The sequence below is a fragment of the Salvelinus sp. IW2-2015 genome, linkage group LG2 (genome assembly GCF_002910315.2).
Source record: "Salvelinus sp. IW2-2015 linkage group LG2, ASM291031v2, whole genome shotgun sequence".
NCBI classification, from domain to species: Eukaryota; Metazoa; Chordata; class Actinopteri; order Salmoniformes; family Salmonidae; genus Salvelinus; species Salvelinus sp. IW2-2015.
The window spans coordinates 14,892,105-14,909,399 of record NC_036839.1 but is presented as its reverse complement, the minus strand read 5'-3'; the positions used below and the strand labels follow the sequence as shown (position 1 = coordinate 14,909,399).

The 17,295-nt window shown below is 38.0% G+C and overlaps 2 protein-coding genes across 4 annotated transcripts; one reads left to right on the top strand and one right to left on the bottom strand.

Annotated features, from left to right (window-relative positions):
• The first annotated feature begins 481 nt into the window (after positions 1-481).
• On the top strand, positions 482-1,941 carry LOC111975107 (homeobox protein Dlx2a). The gene is made up of 3 exons (XM_024003288.2): positions 482-978; positions 1,093-1,277; positions 1,518-1,941. Exons 1-3 carry the CDS (start codon positions 663-665, stop codon positions 1,842-1,844), a joined length of 828 nt encoding a protein of 275 aa, XP_023859056.1. The 5' UTR covers positions 482-662; the 3' UTR covers positions 1,845-1,941.
• Positions 1,942-7,793: 5,852 nt separating this feature from the next.
• Positions 7,794-13,824, bottom strand: LOC111975099 (homeobox protein Dlx1a). Of its 3 annotated transcripts, none has more exons than XM_024003276.2 (5): positions 13,732-13,824; positions 13,419-13,641; positions 10,318-10,916; positions 9,836-10,035; positions 7,794-9,464 (listed from the first exon to the last, which is right to left on the bottom strand). In XM_024003276.2, exons 3-5 carry the CDS (start codon positions 10,628-10,630, stop codon positions 9,210-9,212), a joined length of 768 nt encoding a protein of 255 aa, XP_023859044.1. In that variant the 5' UTR covers positions 10,631-10,916; positions 13,419-13,641; positions 13,732-13,824; the 3' UTR covers positions 7,794-9,209. The 3 variants fall into 3 exon arrangements, with proteins under 3 accessions (XP_023859044.1, XP_070303441.1, XP_070303445.1); XM_070447340.1 differs by having other exon boundaries at positions 10,318-10,908; XM_070447344.1 differs by having other exon boundaries at positions 10,318-10,908; positions 13,504-13,641.
• Positions 13,825-17,295: the final 3,471 nt, after the last annotated feature.

The following is a 17,295-nucleotide window of genomic DNA, read 5'->3' as shown; positions in this document are numbered from 1 at the left end:
TGTCTTTGACATCTCTTAAAACAAATACAATCTTGATCCATATAAATAAAAATGGAATTCACTTAGGGTCGAATTCTAACGTAGATGCGCGCATAAAGTTATGTTAGTGGAACATTTGTGCAAAAGTTACATTTACGCACGGGTATCTGAAGTTCGGAATTGATTTTAGAGGTAAGGTGGAGGCAGAACGTTTTTCAGACAGCACATTTCTCTCTAACAGATACATAAAAGCTCAAGATTATATTTTTGGAATATTTTATATAACCCTACCTTTTAATAGCCTAGGCTTTACAAGTGTATTGTTAAATAATGTTTTACTTTTCAATCGGTGCAAGGCAATCAAGCGMGATAAGTCAATAGTGGACTCTGAAAATCTGTGGAGTTGTCAGACATGCATCCTGTATTCATTGGCTGCCTCAAATATACCAGCTCTGCCTCCCACGTGATACTGGATAAATGCCCGCCCGCTAGCATCCTAGGTAACAGACAATCACAGACCACTGTGATAGGGACACACCTTCGTCGTTTTTTGGTAAAGTTCATGGGGATGCCATTTTAAACTCAAAACGAATTTAATCCACGAAATATAAGCATTCGTTGCAAATTGACTTTTTCAATTGCATTGCTTCAAGCACATTTAGTTGTGCAACTTTACCTACAAGATGACTGGAGTTTTTGACAGTCTCAGTACAGATATGCATTCGAACCAGATTACCTCGAACAGTTACCACAGCTTGCATAAATCGCAGGAGTCCCCAACTCTACCAGTATCGACTGCAACGGACAGCAGCTTTTACAATAGCCAACAGCCTGGATACTGCGCAGGGTCTCCATATGGCCAACTCGGAACTTACCAGTACCACAACAGTGGTATGAGCAGCGTTCAATACAATACTAAATCATACGACCTTGGTTTCAACTCTTATGGCACCTACGGCTCCTATGGTTCGAGTTCTTCACCGACTCCAACGGATGCAGGTAAATAACATGTCAATGCTTTCCTATTCACATTCGTATTCTATTATATGTAAGTTATATTAAGACCAGCCGTGATGTGTTTTAGTTATTGTTCTTACATGTATTATTTATCAGAGAAAGAAGAAAGTGAACCTGAAATCCGAATGGTTAACGGGAAACCAAAGAAGGTCAGGAAACCTCGAACTATTTATTCAAGTTTCCAACTGGCCGCCCTTCAACGGAGATTCCAAAAGACACAGTACTTGGCTTTACCGGAGCGAGCCGAGCTGGCAGCCTCAATGGGCCTTACACAAACCCAGGTTAGTGCAACTCTTAATGCGTCCCGTAGCTGTCAAATCCCGCATCACTCTGTGAATAATATAATCAGGCTCAGGCTGGCTACTTATTTTATATAGGCTTGACATTTCGCTTTAGACTGCTATTTATTAACTTGATCCAGCATTTGTTGTGTATATATAGTTAGTCTCTCACTATTGATCTGCGTTAGGATACGTTTTAAATAAACTTCAGAGCAATAGTAACAATGTGTTCCTTTTCAGGTGAAAATTTGGTTCCAGAACCGTCGCTCCAAGTTCAAGAAGTTGTGGAAAAGTGGAGAAATCCCCCCTGAGCAACATGTGACCTCCAGCGAGTCTCCCCCCTGTAACTCTCCACCCGTCACTGCCTGGGACTTTCCACAGAATCAAAGAATGAACAATGTAAACTCCAGTTTATCTCAGAGCAGTAGCCCTCCAAATACGACTGCGCCTTCTTTCTTGGCAAACTATTCTTGGTACTCATCAACGAACTCTGCAACGCATCTTCAGGCTGGTCCGCTTGTCCAGCACCACCACAACTCCGCCTTGAGCGCTGGGACAATATTTTAATACAACTGACTCTTACTCGGAGAATACTGGTGAAACAGACAAAATGTCATTATACATTTTTACAGACCTCACCAAGCGAACTTTACGCGCAACTTTGGCCAACTTCATTAAGCCTATAGCTGCTAGGGTAATTCAGAATGACACCGTGCTCGCACCGGCAAAATGGCAGACTACATATTTTTACAGTTATTTTTGTATTTATTTATTGTGTTTATTTTAATGGATGAGATTTATTAACCACTAATAGCCAAAACAACCACGTAGTAAGAGGCTTTTACGAACGTGTGTTACTTTTGAATCAGCGCGAGACCAAAGTTGATTGCAGGACGTGAACAACTGACACATATGTAGCACAATTTTCGACTGCGTTGTGCATTTTGAAAATMACCTATTTTTGTTGTACGAGATCCATGTATTAGCCTACATGTACACAGATTTCTATATGGCCTATTCTTTACGGTTGGTTTCCTTTTGTAGGTCAGAATTTGGCTTTGTGCATACTTCACAACATTATTTTGATATGCCACCCTGGCATCATTTTTTTTTTTTGATATTGGGGACCAATACTGTACCTATTCTTTACGGTTGTTTTATCCTTCATAAGCTACTGATTGTCCCCTATTCTACTTAACTTGTATAACATTTCTATGGTGTATTGTCTTTAATTTATTGTATGGTTAGCAGTGTTTTCTTTATATGATCAGACGTTATTTAAATAAAATTATGTTTTCTGTTCACAATGGGTTTTTCTCCATTTTAAGAACTTTAAGAAATTGGCATACTGAGTAAGAAGTGGATTTAGTTTTTGATTAACGCTTAGCCCGATTCTTTATGGCCTGTCAATAAACTATATTGCGCGTTCTCATTTAGCCTATAGAGAGAAGAAACCTATACTCCACTTCCATTCAGTACTACGGCGCCAGAAGAGTTCTGGGTCCGTCAAAAGACAGGTTTCTAACCCTTGTAAATCTTTCAACGTAGCTCACAAAATTTGATTAACGCCACAGGTAGGCTATGGGCTCGACAAGCTTTTGGAAGATGCARATTAAAATACCATTATTTGGGAATGCATTTGTATTCATTATTGGTTGCAAATTGTTTCCTCTTCTTCACTCATGTTTTATAGACACGTTAAATCTAGCTGGGTATATGGTTCSGGGAACCTGATACAGACAAGATGATTAACAGAGCCGAGACATAGTGCCCAGGGCGCCGAGAGCGCTGGAGMATTCGAAGGCACGCAACACGCCTTGGCATGCGAAAGGGAAGATGAGGGCGTATGACTGAGCTCAACCCCTCAGACTCTTTGGAGTCAGAGTGCCGCTCTCCAGACATTTTATGAACTCAGCCCAACCAAAAAACTAGACCCAAGACCGCCTGAAGCTGAGCAACATGGAAACATTTCTCACATCTTGTTCACTCACACAACACAACGCCCTTCTCGTCGGTTCTCATGAGCGAATCGACCTACAGTCGATTTGTCCATCGTAGACAAGGCTACATTATGAATAGTCAACACCATTCTTAAAAATAAAAAAAATATTAGCCATATGCTTTCTGAGATCTTATTGTTTGCAACATATATCTACTTTATCTCCTAGCCAAGTTTGTAAATCCATTCCAGATAGTAAGTCAGGTCTAGCCTCTGTTTTGAAATGTAAGGATAAAATCAAGATTTTGTTAGATGCTAAATAAATATTTTATCATGTTTATTTCTATTTTATTCRCTAAAACATGAGCATATATTCGCCGTGTTCTCTTAAGTGATATACAAGACATAGCCTTGAAGGCCTATCTAGCCCAATAGACGAGCGTTTGCTAGGTTTGATAATCATGTCAACCCGTTGCTTTTTATGGTTGAGTGATCATAAGCCACATAAAGTGGAATCGTTTTGCATAATAAGGATGTACCTTGTCAGTGATTGTCACATTACAAGATGGAACATTCTCCCTGGGGCTGTCGTTGCTTTATCTTGATATGAGGAGTCCCTCGGGATAGCAGGCCTACCACATGTTGAGTGAGCCCGTGGAGCAAAAAAGCAATATAACACACATTTGGTTGTGGACTACGGTGAATATATGATTGCTTGGATATATATATATATATGTTTAATAAGTGGTGCTTTACATTTAGTAAGATTCACACATTAGGCTTGCGATGAGCAAGTGCATGCGTAATATGCGTAAAAGTACTCATTCGCTTTGACGCTTTTCCCATGGAGACATTTTGATGGAACAAGAATTTCCTCAAAAAACATGCACTAATTCACCTGCTTCGGATAGGTCTTGTGTCCATATGCCCTCAGCTGAATTGCAGCACTTCGAGTCTTTCCTGTGTCTACACAACAATAATAACGTTAATTTATGGAAACATATTTGTAGCCATTACGCACGGGATCAAATAAATTAAATATGACTGATTTAATAACATTTTATCTTTGTTGAATATAGACCTAGTGTATGTCTGTCAAARGAAAAAGTATCGAACACACAGTGGTTAATGAAAATCARTACCACACTCTTAGGAATAAAGTTTCTGGATAGAACCAAAAAGGGTTATATTGCTTGCTTCATATATGGCACCCCTAAAGGTTCTATATATAACTCGTTTGTAGTGTTCTTTGATCGGAACCCCAAGGGTTCTTCTTCACTGAACCAACATTGTTTCCATATATACATGGAACKAATTTCGGTTCTATATYGAACATTAAGGCGTGCCATATATGAAGCAAGCATAGAACCCTTTTTGGTTKWTTCCAGAWRWTTTTTTTCAAAGAGTGCATGATATGTCTTTCGCTCATTGGCCCTGCACCCATGTCTCTCTCATACGGATTAGCAATGCTGTGGCTTTATACTTCCGGAATCCTGTAGACAATTTGAAAATGACATATTCCTATCCTAGTTTATACCCTGATCTGTAATTTCTTCCACATTTGCTCTAGTTTGAGAATTGTTGGCTTTCCGATCTGAAAGCCTGCAATTAGTATTTAATCCATCGRAATTTTAGATGTCCTAATACGGTCTGTAATTTTTGCGCAAGATCATTTCCAGCTATTTTAAGCWTCAACATTGTCAAAGTTGTATGTACAAAATAAATGAAAATATCAATGCATAGTTTCTAGCATACCATCTTGACTCGACGATAATTATATCTGTGTGGAGCATACGCAGATTAGCCTYAATTGCATGGTAACTGCTGCTTTAAATTTTAAAAAATTACTCATCATTTTCCCAAAGATTACCAAGATCTCGAGTGCACAATGTCATCAGCGTAATGAGGAGTAAACATTTATGCTAATAATCTACAATTTTTTCCATCCGCTATAAAAAGGGGAAATAAAGCAGAAATGTTCAGTCATTTTCCGTGCTGTTATAGCTGTGCTGTATAGCTGTTAGCACTTAYCACTGCATGGTCAACAGTTTATGGGATTCAAGCGCTCAACCTTTGGCCATGCTTCAGGATGCTTCAGGATGCTAGTCTAATTTATCTGCCTCTATCTAAATCAGGGAATCTTTGAATCCTGACAAAGAAAGAGTCCGCGTGGTTCCTTTTTAGAGATTTAGGTAAGTATGTATGGAGCGTTATTTCATATATTTTTACAGTTTATTTTTAAAATTGTAAAAGTTTTTGGGGGTCGACGGGCTATTTATTATGCACCAATATTTAATTAATTGATAGTTTAATAAAGATATCACAATTTTTAGMCTATAACAATCAAACGGATATACCGGTAGTAGGTTAGTTAATGAATTATGCCTATTCATTAAAATATTACAAATCTATTTTCAATTTAATTGGACAGCATATTTCTCATGCATTTCATTTCTGGAAATGCCAAAATTATGCACGCATCTCAAACTGTAATTTGTTACAAGTAGCCTATTCTAGGCAACTGGAAACATATAAATTTGAGTAATTTTAAACAAGGTAATTATGTGGCCATAATGTAACACGTTTTGTCATAAACGTCTCAAGCCTGTAGTGTGGTTTCTGATTATTACAAATGTGTTGAAAAACCAAGGATTCTCGATTATTATTCCAGAGACAAGACAACACTTACCATGTTATGTTACGACTGATTCTACATCAGGAAGTAGGTGCTCAATAGCCTATGGATTGGAAATGGACGGGGCATAGAATAGGCTAAGCCTCCTCTCGTTCTGTAATTTACCCGCAGCCTTCATTACTCTTACATTGTGCTTTGCTAATTTTGAACCTTCTTCGCATAGACAATCCCGCACTATACACCTGCAAGCAATTTACCAGCCATACATGTCAGGGAACAGCAGCGAGATGACAGCTCACCTATTTAACTTTTTTCATTGCGCAGCAAATTTCTTTCAGTGCACTCTTTTGTTAYCGCTGAAAGATTCCCTATGCGAAAAAATTGCTCATAATTACCCCAGAGATGGGAAACTGCATTAGAATAAATAACGGCGAAATTACTGTAATTATGTTGGGTTTGATGGGCTCGGCTCGTAATCAAGAGGAGAATACAGTGAAATAGCACTGACCCTCTTGGATGTGCAGCTGCGCCTAGTCTTTTGGAGGGAGAGGAAGAGTAGATAAGTGCAGACYCCTTACACTTCTTAAGGTTTATTATTTCACGGCTATGTAGCTCCTCCTCATGAAAAGTAGGCCGACTAATACCAGGTGAATGGAAAACGCAACGATACATTTTTAAACAGAGAAAAAAAAAGGCACACGCTAGCCTATAATATTGTTGATTGACAAAAAATAAAATGATTTGTTATGCGTATTAGGCCCAATAGTTGATTTAACTGTTGACAAATGAAACAAAGACACACTTATTTCTGCTCCCTTTCCTGAACAATAATAATAAAATCATACAGTAAATGGCAACGTTACAATAACAGCAATGTGATCAGGTTGTTACACTAAATCAAACAATAAATAAAGGCATGCACATGGACGATCTGTGCATGTGTGAACTGTAAGGGCAATTTGTGGCGGTGAGTTTGCGCCATGATTGCTGTGCTTTTCTCGAGGGATGCCTTTTCTGCGCAGGCCAAGCCGGCTAACAAGAGAACATCCCTGCAGGTCACACAAATTGTGTCAAATTTATTAGCTTAATTACTAAACACTAACATTTTAATATTCATGGGAAACTACACACGCACTTTTGTGCATACACACATAGTCTAGCACAGAAATCTATTGGATTTTTTGTATTATGGTAAATAAGCAGAAACGTTTTGTCTGCAGTATATTTTTTTCCAGGCACCACATATAGGCCACATTTATATTTCTAAATGTTTGAACTGGACGTGTAGGCCTAACGTTTATGAAATGGACAACTGGGTGTAAACTGCATGGTGCATGCACGGGATGYTATTTGCAGTCTATTGTCTACCTTAGAACTGTAGCGTTTTCACTCAATTGGTCCTTTCCTCAGCTCATCGGGTGCTTCAGAATTTTCTGTAAAAGCGCAGTTAAACCATCAACCCCAAACAAGAGCCCCTTTGAACTTTTCACTTTTACTTATCTACATTTAAACCCCACCCCCACCTCCTCGACCAACCAGTCTGTTTGCAGCACCTGCCTCTCGCCCAATTATTCACTTAACACACACCATTGCTCTCTCCTCTATTCATCGATGAAAACGGGGTTTGTTGGAACCACAGAAGCGAGAAAGGAGCTTATAGCGGCTAAATGAAACTGAAAAGAAACAAGCACTATATTGTTYAAGGAATTACAATGTTATAGAAACCGACACATGATTAATCGTGTCCAGTCTGAATTGACATGTCTCCAGCATGGCGATATCCAGCACACAGTAAGAGATTATGAAAAACGGATAGGCCTATATATATCCAATAGGCCCCTTGGGCATCGGCTATGAACAATATTCCTGGCTAAAAGCCTATTCCTAATCACATGTAGGCTATACGGCCAATGCTGCACATTGTAGACTAATGAAAATGAAATGAGTAACCATAGAGGCTTTATTTTATTACATTGTATCTTACCACCGATTTCGTTTTAAATATAACGTCCTGAAGAAATAGCTGTCACATCGCAAGCCTACACGGACTTGTTTTAGGGTTTCACTTTACTTTCTAATCGTTACCACCACCCCACTGGCTAGGCCAGCACCATGCCTATAAACACAATATTACTGACACCGTTATACTGTCCTTTTAAATCATAATTTTACTGTTTTCAACAATATGTACATAACTTCAATAAAACAAAGCAATAAATTAAAGTGATCAATACAAAACTAAATATTTCTATAGACTGCTTAACACATTCATCTTAATGAACACACAAAAACCCTATTTCACAATGTATCATTAGGCTACAGCACAAACCAAAGCTGAAAAAATCCTATTATATCTTGTCCTTATGTACATCCACCCGCGCAACACATAACAAACAATGACAAACCATATTTTCATCTTCGGGATCAACTTAGTGCTCTTCTCAAGCAGCCACTCGCCATTTAAACTTTTTCACATAATGTTTGGGGCTCCGTCGAAGAAGAGGAGTTTTGCTTGCATTAGAGCAGCATTTACAACACTTTGTTGTCGTTTCATAAGTCAAACACACCTGCATATTAAATAAACACACAGACTTTGAAAAAACTAAATAATTTAACTTAAATTAACACACAAAACAGCATGGTAGCAACATGTGGCTAGCGCAATGGCGCAGGAACGAACTAAGMGACGGACTCGATATTCGATTCCATGCCCATCAAAATGATAAGACTATTAATTGGATTGGCCTACATTCGTTGGTCAAAGTTACATTATAAACCAATGGTAGTTTTGTCTGTTTGAAAGCTAGGTTTTAAGGTCATGGTCAAATCACTATGTTGACCTTCGTTGGAGATGCATGACCTACTTCTGATACTTGGAAACGTGCGGCTTCATACGCCATTTTTTAAATCATACTTGGGATAAGAAATTAAGCAAATCTTAAAATCAAACATAGGATACATAAATATAGCCTACTCTCACTGACTTGTTACAGCTCAATATATTTACTTTAACACATAGCCTATTAAAATGTCACAAAAGATAATAAGAGCAGCTTGAGGACCCATTTTTCATAACAATTTCCGGTGTCTGTCGGTGACATGAAAGGACTTGTTGCCCTTGGGCGCGAACGGTGCCTTTTCAGTCTCTCGGCTCACAGGGCTCTTGTTCTCTGTCCRGTCGGTCGGTATGAGGAGGCCGACATGTCAGCTGGCAACTTAGGGAGCAAACTCCGGATTACATCTGTGCATGGCTGCAGCGGGCCAGTGCAAGGCCACGCTGGGTGGTTGACCCAACATCTCCTGATATGGGCCATGGTGGTATAGAGGGTGGGGCACGTCTTTTAGCTCACTGTTATGTTCACATGAGTTGCGGTTGCTGCATAGACTCTTGGTGTGCAGTTGGATACCATGAGGTGTAACTTGGAATGTAAGACCCTGGTGTACCCACGGATGTTTTCACCGTGGTCGGTGAGCTCCAAACCGGTGCTACCGGAGAGCCAGTCGAAGATATGCGACCATTAAACTGGGCTAAAGTGTTGTTGTCAATTGTTCCACCACCTTGCTTCATCAGTTTCTTGAACTTCGATCGCTTATTTTGAAACCAAATCTTTACCTGAGAAGAGAGAGACAATGAAGGTCATTAAGATTGTCTAGTTGGGCAATTTCAAGAAACTCTATACCAGGGGATAGTAAGGCACCATTTTGATTTGGAATGTCGAAATAATGTTTTGGTAAAAGCCTCGATTTCTTCCCAGCCTCGAAATATTTGTACACTTTTCATAGAACACCCGCATGATGATAATCAATATGAAACATTTGATAAAACCCAACTTTATTCAAAACACGAAGACAGCGGTCTATAACACAACCAAAAAGAGAATAAATAGCCAATGTAACCAATTGGCCTACAATTGTTTAACGTGTTCAAAAGTACATTAAAATGCAAGCGTTAAATAAAAGTAAAGGTAGCAAACGTTGACTTGCCTGTGTTTGCGTGAGTCCCATTGAAGCTGCCAGCTCGGCTCTCTCTGGCAGTGCCAAATATTGAGTTTGTTGAAATCTTCTGTTTAGAGTCTGTAGCTGCAAACTGGAATAGATAGTCCTTGGTTTGCGAATCTTTTTCCCTTTCCCATTGAACCGCACCTCTCCGCCTTCTACAACTGTYTTCTTCTCTGTCTCTMGTGCTGAGAAGGGGAGAKAATAGCAAAATTACTCAGGAGACAGCTCGCCAACGTGGCTGCACAGCAATGAGCATCACAGTGCAAGTTTTACAGGCTGTAGTTTAGGTATAATTACCCTTAATTGCYTACATTGTTTATAGCATTACGCAATAAATAATTACCGCGTTTAATACCCCAACATCTGGGTTGCTTTACCAATCCAACGTTTGCTTGCTGGACCGAAAACAGAAACCAAATGGTTCCAAGAACTTGATAGAGACAAAAAGGATGAAGTTGAAAGCTTACCTGTATCTTCTAACTGTGTCTGTGTTAGTGCCGAGCTGTTTTGGTACGACTGCACTGTACTGAGATATGGACTTGAGGAATGGCTGCCGACGGAGTTAACGTATGGATAACCTAAAGATCTAGGAAAAGATGAGGCTGGACTGTACGAGCTCTCGTGTTGAGTATGACCAGCAGAATGTAAACAGTGCATGGAATAGTGTCCGTGAGACATTGAGGAAGGCGACATTTGTTGACTCGGTGGCCCAAATTCCATGAAAACGGGTTTTCCTGTGACAGGGCTATTAAGACTTTCTGGTATTGTAGTCATTGTCATCTCTTCTGGCGGATCTCTCCTCTTCCTTTTTTGTTTTCTTCTATGATCTCAGTGAAGGATGGATCCCAATTTAAGCTGTACTGATTTTTTCTCTTTCCATTCATAAGAAAATGTAGTTTGTCTCTGTGAAAAGTCTAGGTATGATGCACTGGGTCTAGACAAACTCGCTCAAAGGTTTGAATCAGGGATCATGAATATTCATCAAAGACGGTCGCTGATTGGTCCACTCTATCCAAGAATGATGCCGATTGGCGATCCTGAGGTTGGGTCCTTTGGACCTGATAAACTCAAGAAAAACAACAAAACCTGAGACTCAGCCCTGAGATGTCAATAAAAAAAATATTGCTTAGGTAGCAAAGAAAGGTATTAGCAAAATAGACACTGAAATCCTAAATATCTGCTTTAAAAGAAACAACACACAATTAAATCCAGCCTATTTTATAATAATAACAATAATAATAATAATTCAATTGTTTATTATAAAGAAATAACCTATTTTATTATCAATCACAAGTAGGCTATGGTTAGATCCTGTTGTATCGATAGGCCTGTTGTTCATTTAAACATTAAGAAACAGCCTGTATTATTATTATTCATTTAAGAACTGTTTCATACAAATTAATCACACTACAACAAAACATAATAATGTTRAGAGATAGCCGTATGAATACATTGAAGTGTAGCTTTGAGGCGTTATAGGCCTATTTAACAGAAAAGTTATGTTTTATTTCTCATTAGATATTGTTTCGGTATCTCAAAACAAACTGTAATAGATTTACTAATTATTGACAGAGTCTGTTGGTGTTCACATGCACAGATATATTACTTACAGGTCTATTTGATCAAATGCCAGTCTCAAGTGCTCTGAGCCACAGCTGAAGCAAGATGAATTAGCATAACACTACTGTTTAATTTTCATACGCATAATTAGCCATATATTTAACTCTCGCAATGGCTCATGGTCTCAAATATCTGAGTCCTGGTTGAATTGATAAATTCAAGCAATGACTAACCTATGTTTCATGCGTAAAATATTGTTGTGAAAAGAAACACTTTCTTAAACTTGATATTTGTAAAACCATTGGGCTGTTTCTCTGCAACATTTATCCATATAGGCTATAGCCAGCTAAGTAGAAAATACTTGAACGTATTACTTAAGTAGTTTTGAGGGGAATCTGTACTTTACTTTACTATTTATATGTTTGACTACTTTTACTTTAACTTCACTGCATTCCTAAAGAAAATAATGTACTTTTTACTCCATACGTTTTTCCCTAACATGCAAAAGTACTCGTTACATTTTGAATGTTTAGCAGGACAGGAAAATGGTCCAATTCACATCCCCGGTCATCCCTACTGTCTCTGATCTGGCGGACTCACTAAACACATGATTCGTTMGTAAATTATGTGTGTTGGAGCGTACCCCTAGCTATTCCTAAATTTGAAAAAAACAAGAACGTCGTACGGTCTGTTTTGCCTAATATAAGGAATTTGAAATGATGTATACTCTTACTTTTACTTTTGATACGTAAGTATATTTTAGTAATTACATTTACTTTTGATACTTAAGTATATTTAAAACCAAAGACTTTTAGACTTCTACTCAAGTATTATTTTAGTGGGTTACTTTCACTTTTACTTTATCYTTTTCTATTAAGGTATCTTAACTTTTGCTAAAGTATGACAATTGGGTACTTTTTCCATCACTGGCTATAGCCTTTTATTGCTCTATTCTCCACATGTGCAATCATTTCATGACCAGAAACAAAATGCCTGTAGTAGCCTATATAACGTGCGTTATCAACCTACAAAACAATAATAGTATCTAGTAGGCGTAGATTGTCAACCGATGTAAAAAAAAATACACCCCTGGCAAATCTCCAAATGTTTCATTTGTGGGTTAAACATATAATTAATTTGAGGCTGCTATTGAAGCTTGGTAAAGCAATGTAAAAAAACAACAAAAAAACAACATTTGACCAGGTTGTGTTGAGAGTGGACAATGATGTGATTATATTTATTATTTATACCTTCATTTCAAATTAAATATCACCCATTTCCAAATTCTTGTCCAGTACATGTTAAATAGGAGTGCATTATGCTATAGCTTTGCTATAATACATATTGGGTGTCCTTTGGCTGCCATAAATGTATTGCCCAGCTCTCACAATATACTAAATGATGCACCATCAGTTGCCATTAATGGGAAGTAAATCGTTTTCTAATACCGTATTAAATATGGCGCGAGCATGCAGACCCATGCTGTTAGTCATGCAGCCCGCACCTCCTCTGTATCTATTAGTGCCTATTAATTGGCCCAGCAGTTGGTAAATCCAAATGGCCTAGAAGATCATGATTTTGTCATGAAATTCAAACAAATAATTTTACAATTAACATTTTCGATTTACTCTGTAACATAATAATATAGGCTAGTTTAATTGTAAAACAGCCGAATATTAAACATAGTCTCATTCAATTAACATAATTCCCAGCGAGGTTGGTGGGGGTGCGGCCAGTTTCCCATTACGACTGTAGCCTATGTAGACATGAACAATGCTTTTCAGAGGACGTTTGATTTACCCGAACTAACGACTGACTAAAGATTAGGCCGTTTCCCTTTGTTATTGGCTCAGTTTTCGAAGGACATTTTGTTCAAAAAACCACGCTGATCCTTAGGCTATAACAGGCACGTTGAACATGTATGGTTACAGTAAGAATACAGGAGATCCACATTTCATTCAGCATTGAGATGAAGTGTTAACGACGATTAGTCATCATTTTCACTTACTTAATATCGACAATCATGTGATGAAAAAGAAGAAAATACATCCCCAACATCGGAGATCAGAAATACTCCATTGCGCACCACTCACTGAGGGTGACGAAGAAGCAGCAACAATCCAGATCTTCATTTTATTTTTCAATGTGGCCTATGTTGAGTCCTTCTGCTGTGGATGAGCCGAAAGCAAAAACACCACTAGCCTGTTCCCCCGGCAGCTCAAACTCCTCACCTGAATAACACATTAAAGGCAGTTAAATTCCGTCACTGTGATTATCAACCTAATTACATAATTGAACTCAAAGCAGAACAAGCAACTTACGAATGTGTTTTGAAAATGCGAGCGCTGACATCATGGTGAGCAACGTCTAGTCTGCGATGTGCATCTAACAGTGGATCTCTGGATTTGAAGAATTCTATAAAATATTAACGCTTATAAGGATAACTGGGCTTCTCTCCTTTAAATTGCCCAATTTAAAGCAATTTATTTCTGGAATAACGTTCGAAAAATACTTAAAGGGTTCCTCTATCAACAGCGAAAATGATAATAGTAGTACAACCAATAATTATCATCTTCCAGAACAGAGGACAGATTTTTATGGGCACTTGGTGGGTGCGACTGATAACTGTCATTATTTCCCCCCGATTATAGTATCTGCAAACTGGAATTCTGAAGATGAACATGCGTGTTCTTAGCAATAGGCCTACATTTCAGACCATTAACAGATGGAACATAGATTTAATTCTAAGGAAAAAAGCATGAAAAAGAGAAATAATCACAAATGCATTTCACTGACGAAAATGCCAAGTAGGCCTAATCTAAAACATATTGATATTTACATATAATAACATGCATAATTCTTTACCATTAATATTGCCTCTCTCAAATGGCATTGTAATTCCCGTTGTTTACAATAATATTTCATTTGACAAAATCCACAATAGCCCACTCAAAAAGGGCAAATATTTCTTTGCATTTCATGTGACTCTTTCATTATTTTCAACCTATATTTTGATTACGAATAACAAAGAACAATATAGGATWTTTTTTTACTAAATACTATTGTAACAATCAAACTAACTGCAACTCCAAATTAAAATACGACAGCATTCAGGAACACTGCTGAGTTGGAGAAGCATTTAATAACATGCCTTTACATTCTTGGCTCCTGCAGATGGAAGTACCTTGTAATGGCCAGTCTTACAGGATTTCTTCATCTTCGGATGGAATCATGTCATTGCTCTAACTGGCCTACACTAAAAACAAAGCCCTATGTGCATGGAAGCATCAGTGAGAGAGAGAGTTTAAGGAGACAGGACTCATTAGCAGTGAGTAGCTCTATGGCAGAGTGTGTTTTAACACCTGCTGCACTCCACCTGAGGGTTAGCAGCCAGTGCTGAGGGTGAGGGGTGGAGGGAGCAGGGCCTGAAGTGTCCCCTACTTCATTTCAGCCCTCTGACGGAAAACCCTCTCTAACTACCCCTTCCAACCTACATTTGAACAGTTGCCAAATATGCATGTTGTGGCTCTGGAAGAAATTCGTTTTTCAAATGAATRTTCTCAGTACCTATGGAGCTTGCTAAACTAATTCACTTATTTTGCTTCAGACTTTACAAGGTCCAGGGTAAATGGGAGTAAATGTCAATGATTAATTACTGTTGTTGGTGGCACAGGATACTCCGTTTTATTTCATTTCCTCTGTTGAAGGGAGGGAGACACGCTATCCATGGCAAATCTGACCCATGATTTGAACAGCTGATATGCTGAATAACTTAACTCTCTAAGATAACTATCTATTGTAGATGCTAATGTTGTTTTCACGAGGTGACCGTTTATTATGAAGAATATCTGAACAATGTTGTCAAATGCAGACAATATAATGCTTACTTGTTTTTGTTGAGTTTGAATAAATAATGTATTAGCAACATTGCCATATCATGCTGGACAGAGTGATACTTTATGGATATCTGCAGAATACTTACTTATGTTAAATAGGAAGAGGAGATAATTATGTTCCATTTCAAAACATTCACGAAATTGGTTCCATGTTTTCTTAAAGATTGCACGATCAGTCTAACAGTAGTTGAGGGATCTTGATGTATATCCCTTCCAAGTTCATTCTTCTTCTTTCCTGTGTACTGAATTTCCTGCTTCTTGTTCCAATGCATGTGAGTCTCTTGATGTGTAGTACACAGTTCTCTGTGTTCTGGACATAATCTTTCCGTTTATATGAAGATGTAGTTTCTGCAAACATATCCACACTGTACATTTCTAACAAGCCAGGAGTACTAGAGACTGCTCTTAAAAACCACTTTGTTAATCAAATGTATTATGAGAAAATTGAAAATGTCATCATTTGTTGTGCATGTATTTGATATACTTTGTCATCAACGAATACTCTATTCATTATTTGTACTGATGCTGTCTTCATGCAGCATTTAAAAAAGATTAACTGAACAGTGACCTACATTTACTGAACATTACTGAACTGCCACATCATGATCCATTTGCCAATAATAGCAAGAAGAAATGACTGTATATTTCTCTAAAATCTGCAATAACGCATTGCTTTATCAGAGTTCCAATACTATTGACCCGTGATTAATATCTGTCTGATGTCTAAAGCATGCTGCGGATAAAACAAAATGGTAACTTAACAAAATATGATCAATCCAATGTGAACAGATCCTCGGGATGGTATTTCCCCCAGCTCCTCCTCTGCCCGTGGAGATCCTTGCTTTCTTGTCATTTGCTGCTTCGCTGGGCACCAACTAGACGAATTAAGCCAACTTTAGAGATGTATTTTCCTGTTCAATTTAGCATCAAAAAGTGAATTGCTTTGGATTTACTGAATGTTACGTTGTAAACAGATACTGAATTAGGATGTAAAGGACATTCAAATGCAATACAATTCAGAAAGTGCTTGAACTATTATGATGAGAAGTCATGATTTCTTTATTAAAAATGCTTATTTGTTATGAAATGGTATCATTTCTATAACAAGATATTTTGTGTTTGAAATATTTCTTTATAATAAATTGAACAAATGTGCCAACTATCGATTGTCCTTTATTCCAGTAATTGCAAACAGAAGGCATGACACATTATTTACATTTTCTCAAGGATCAAACTGTACATATATGTATATCACAATTGTATTACAAATAAAGAGTGAGGATTCAGAGCAGTGTACCTTCTCTGATCTGCAATGTCAGTGAGTCACACCTGAACTACAGAGCACATCCAGATAGTCTTGTAACCTTAACAATCGATTCTGGGGTTTTGATTCAGTCCAAGTGGTTAATGAAACTGTGGTAATGAATGATATTTATCATATTATGCATGTTTCCTTTATATTTCTTAGGCTGCGGTTAGACAGGCAGCCCAATTCTGATAATTTTTTCACTAAATGGTCTTTTGACCAATCAGATCAGCTCTGACAAATATCTGATGTGAAAAGATCTGATGTGATTGGTTCAAAAGACCAATTAGTGGGAAAAATATCTGAATTGGGCTGCCTGTCTAAACGCAGCTAAATAAACTCAAACTCCTACTCTTTGATAGCCATTTGTTGGACTGGATGAGTTGTTGGCTGTATTGAGCCAGTTCTCCAGAGGGACATAGAGACAAGATGGACTTGTTTCTCCTGGGTGAATCAAGAAAGACCTAGCAATCACGCTGTGGGTCAGTCTGTGTTTCTGCTCTTACATCTGTCTGAGACACTTCCTGATGTAGTTAGATAGACTCCAATCAAGAAAAAATGTACACCAAACAAGCACTGCATGGCTCTTAAAATCTCAAAGCGGTAATACTGTCTCTATAAATCTGTATTTGAAGTCGTCAGTATCTCAACATCTGATCAACTGCTGTTGGGTAATTTTTTTG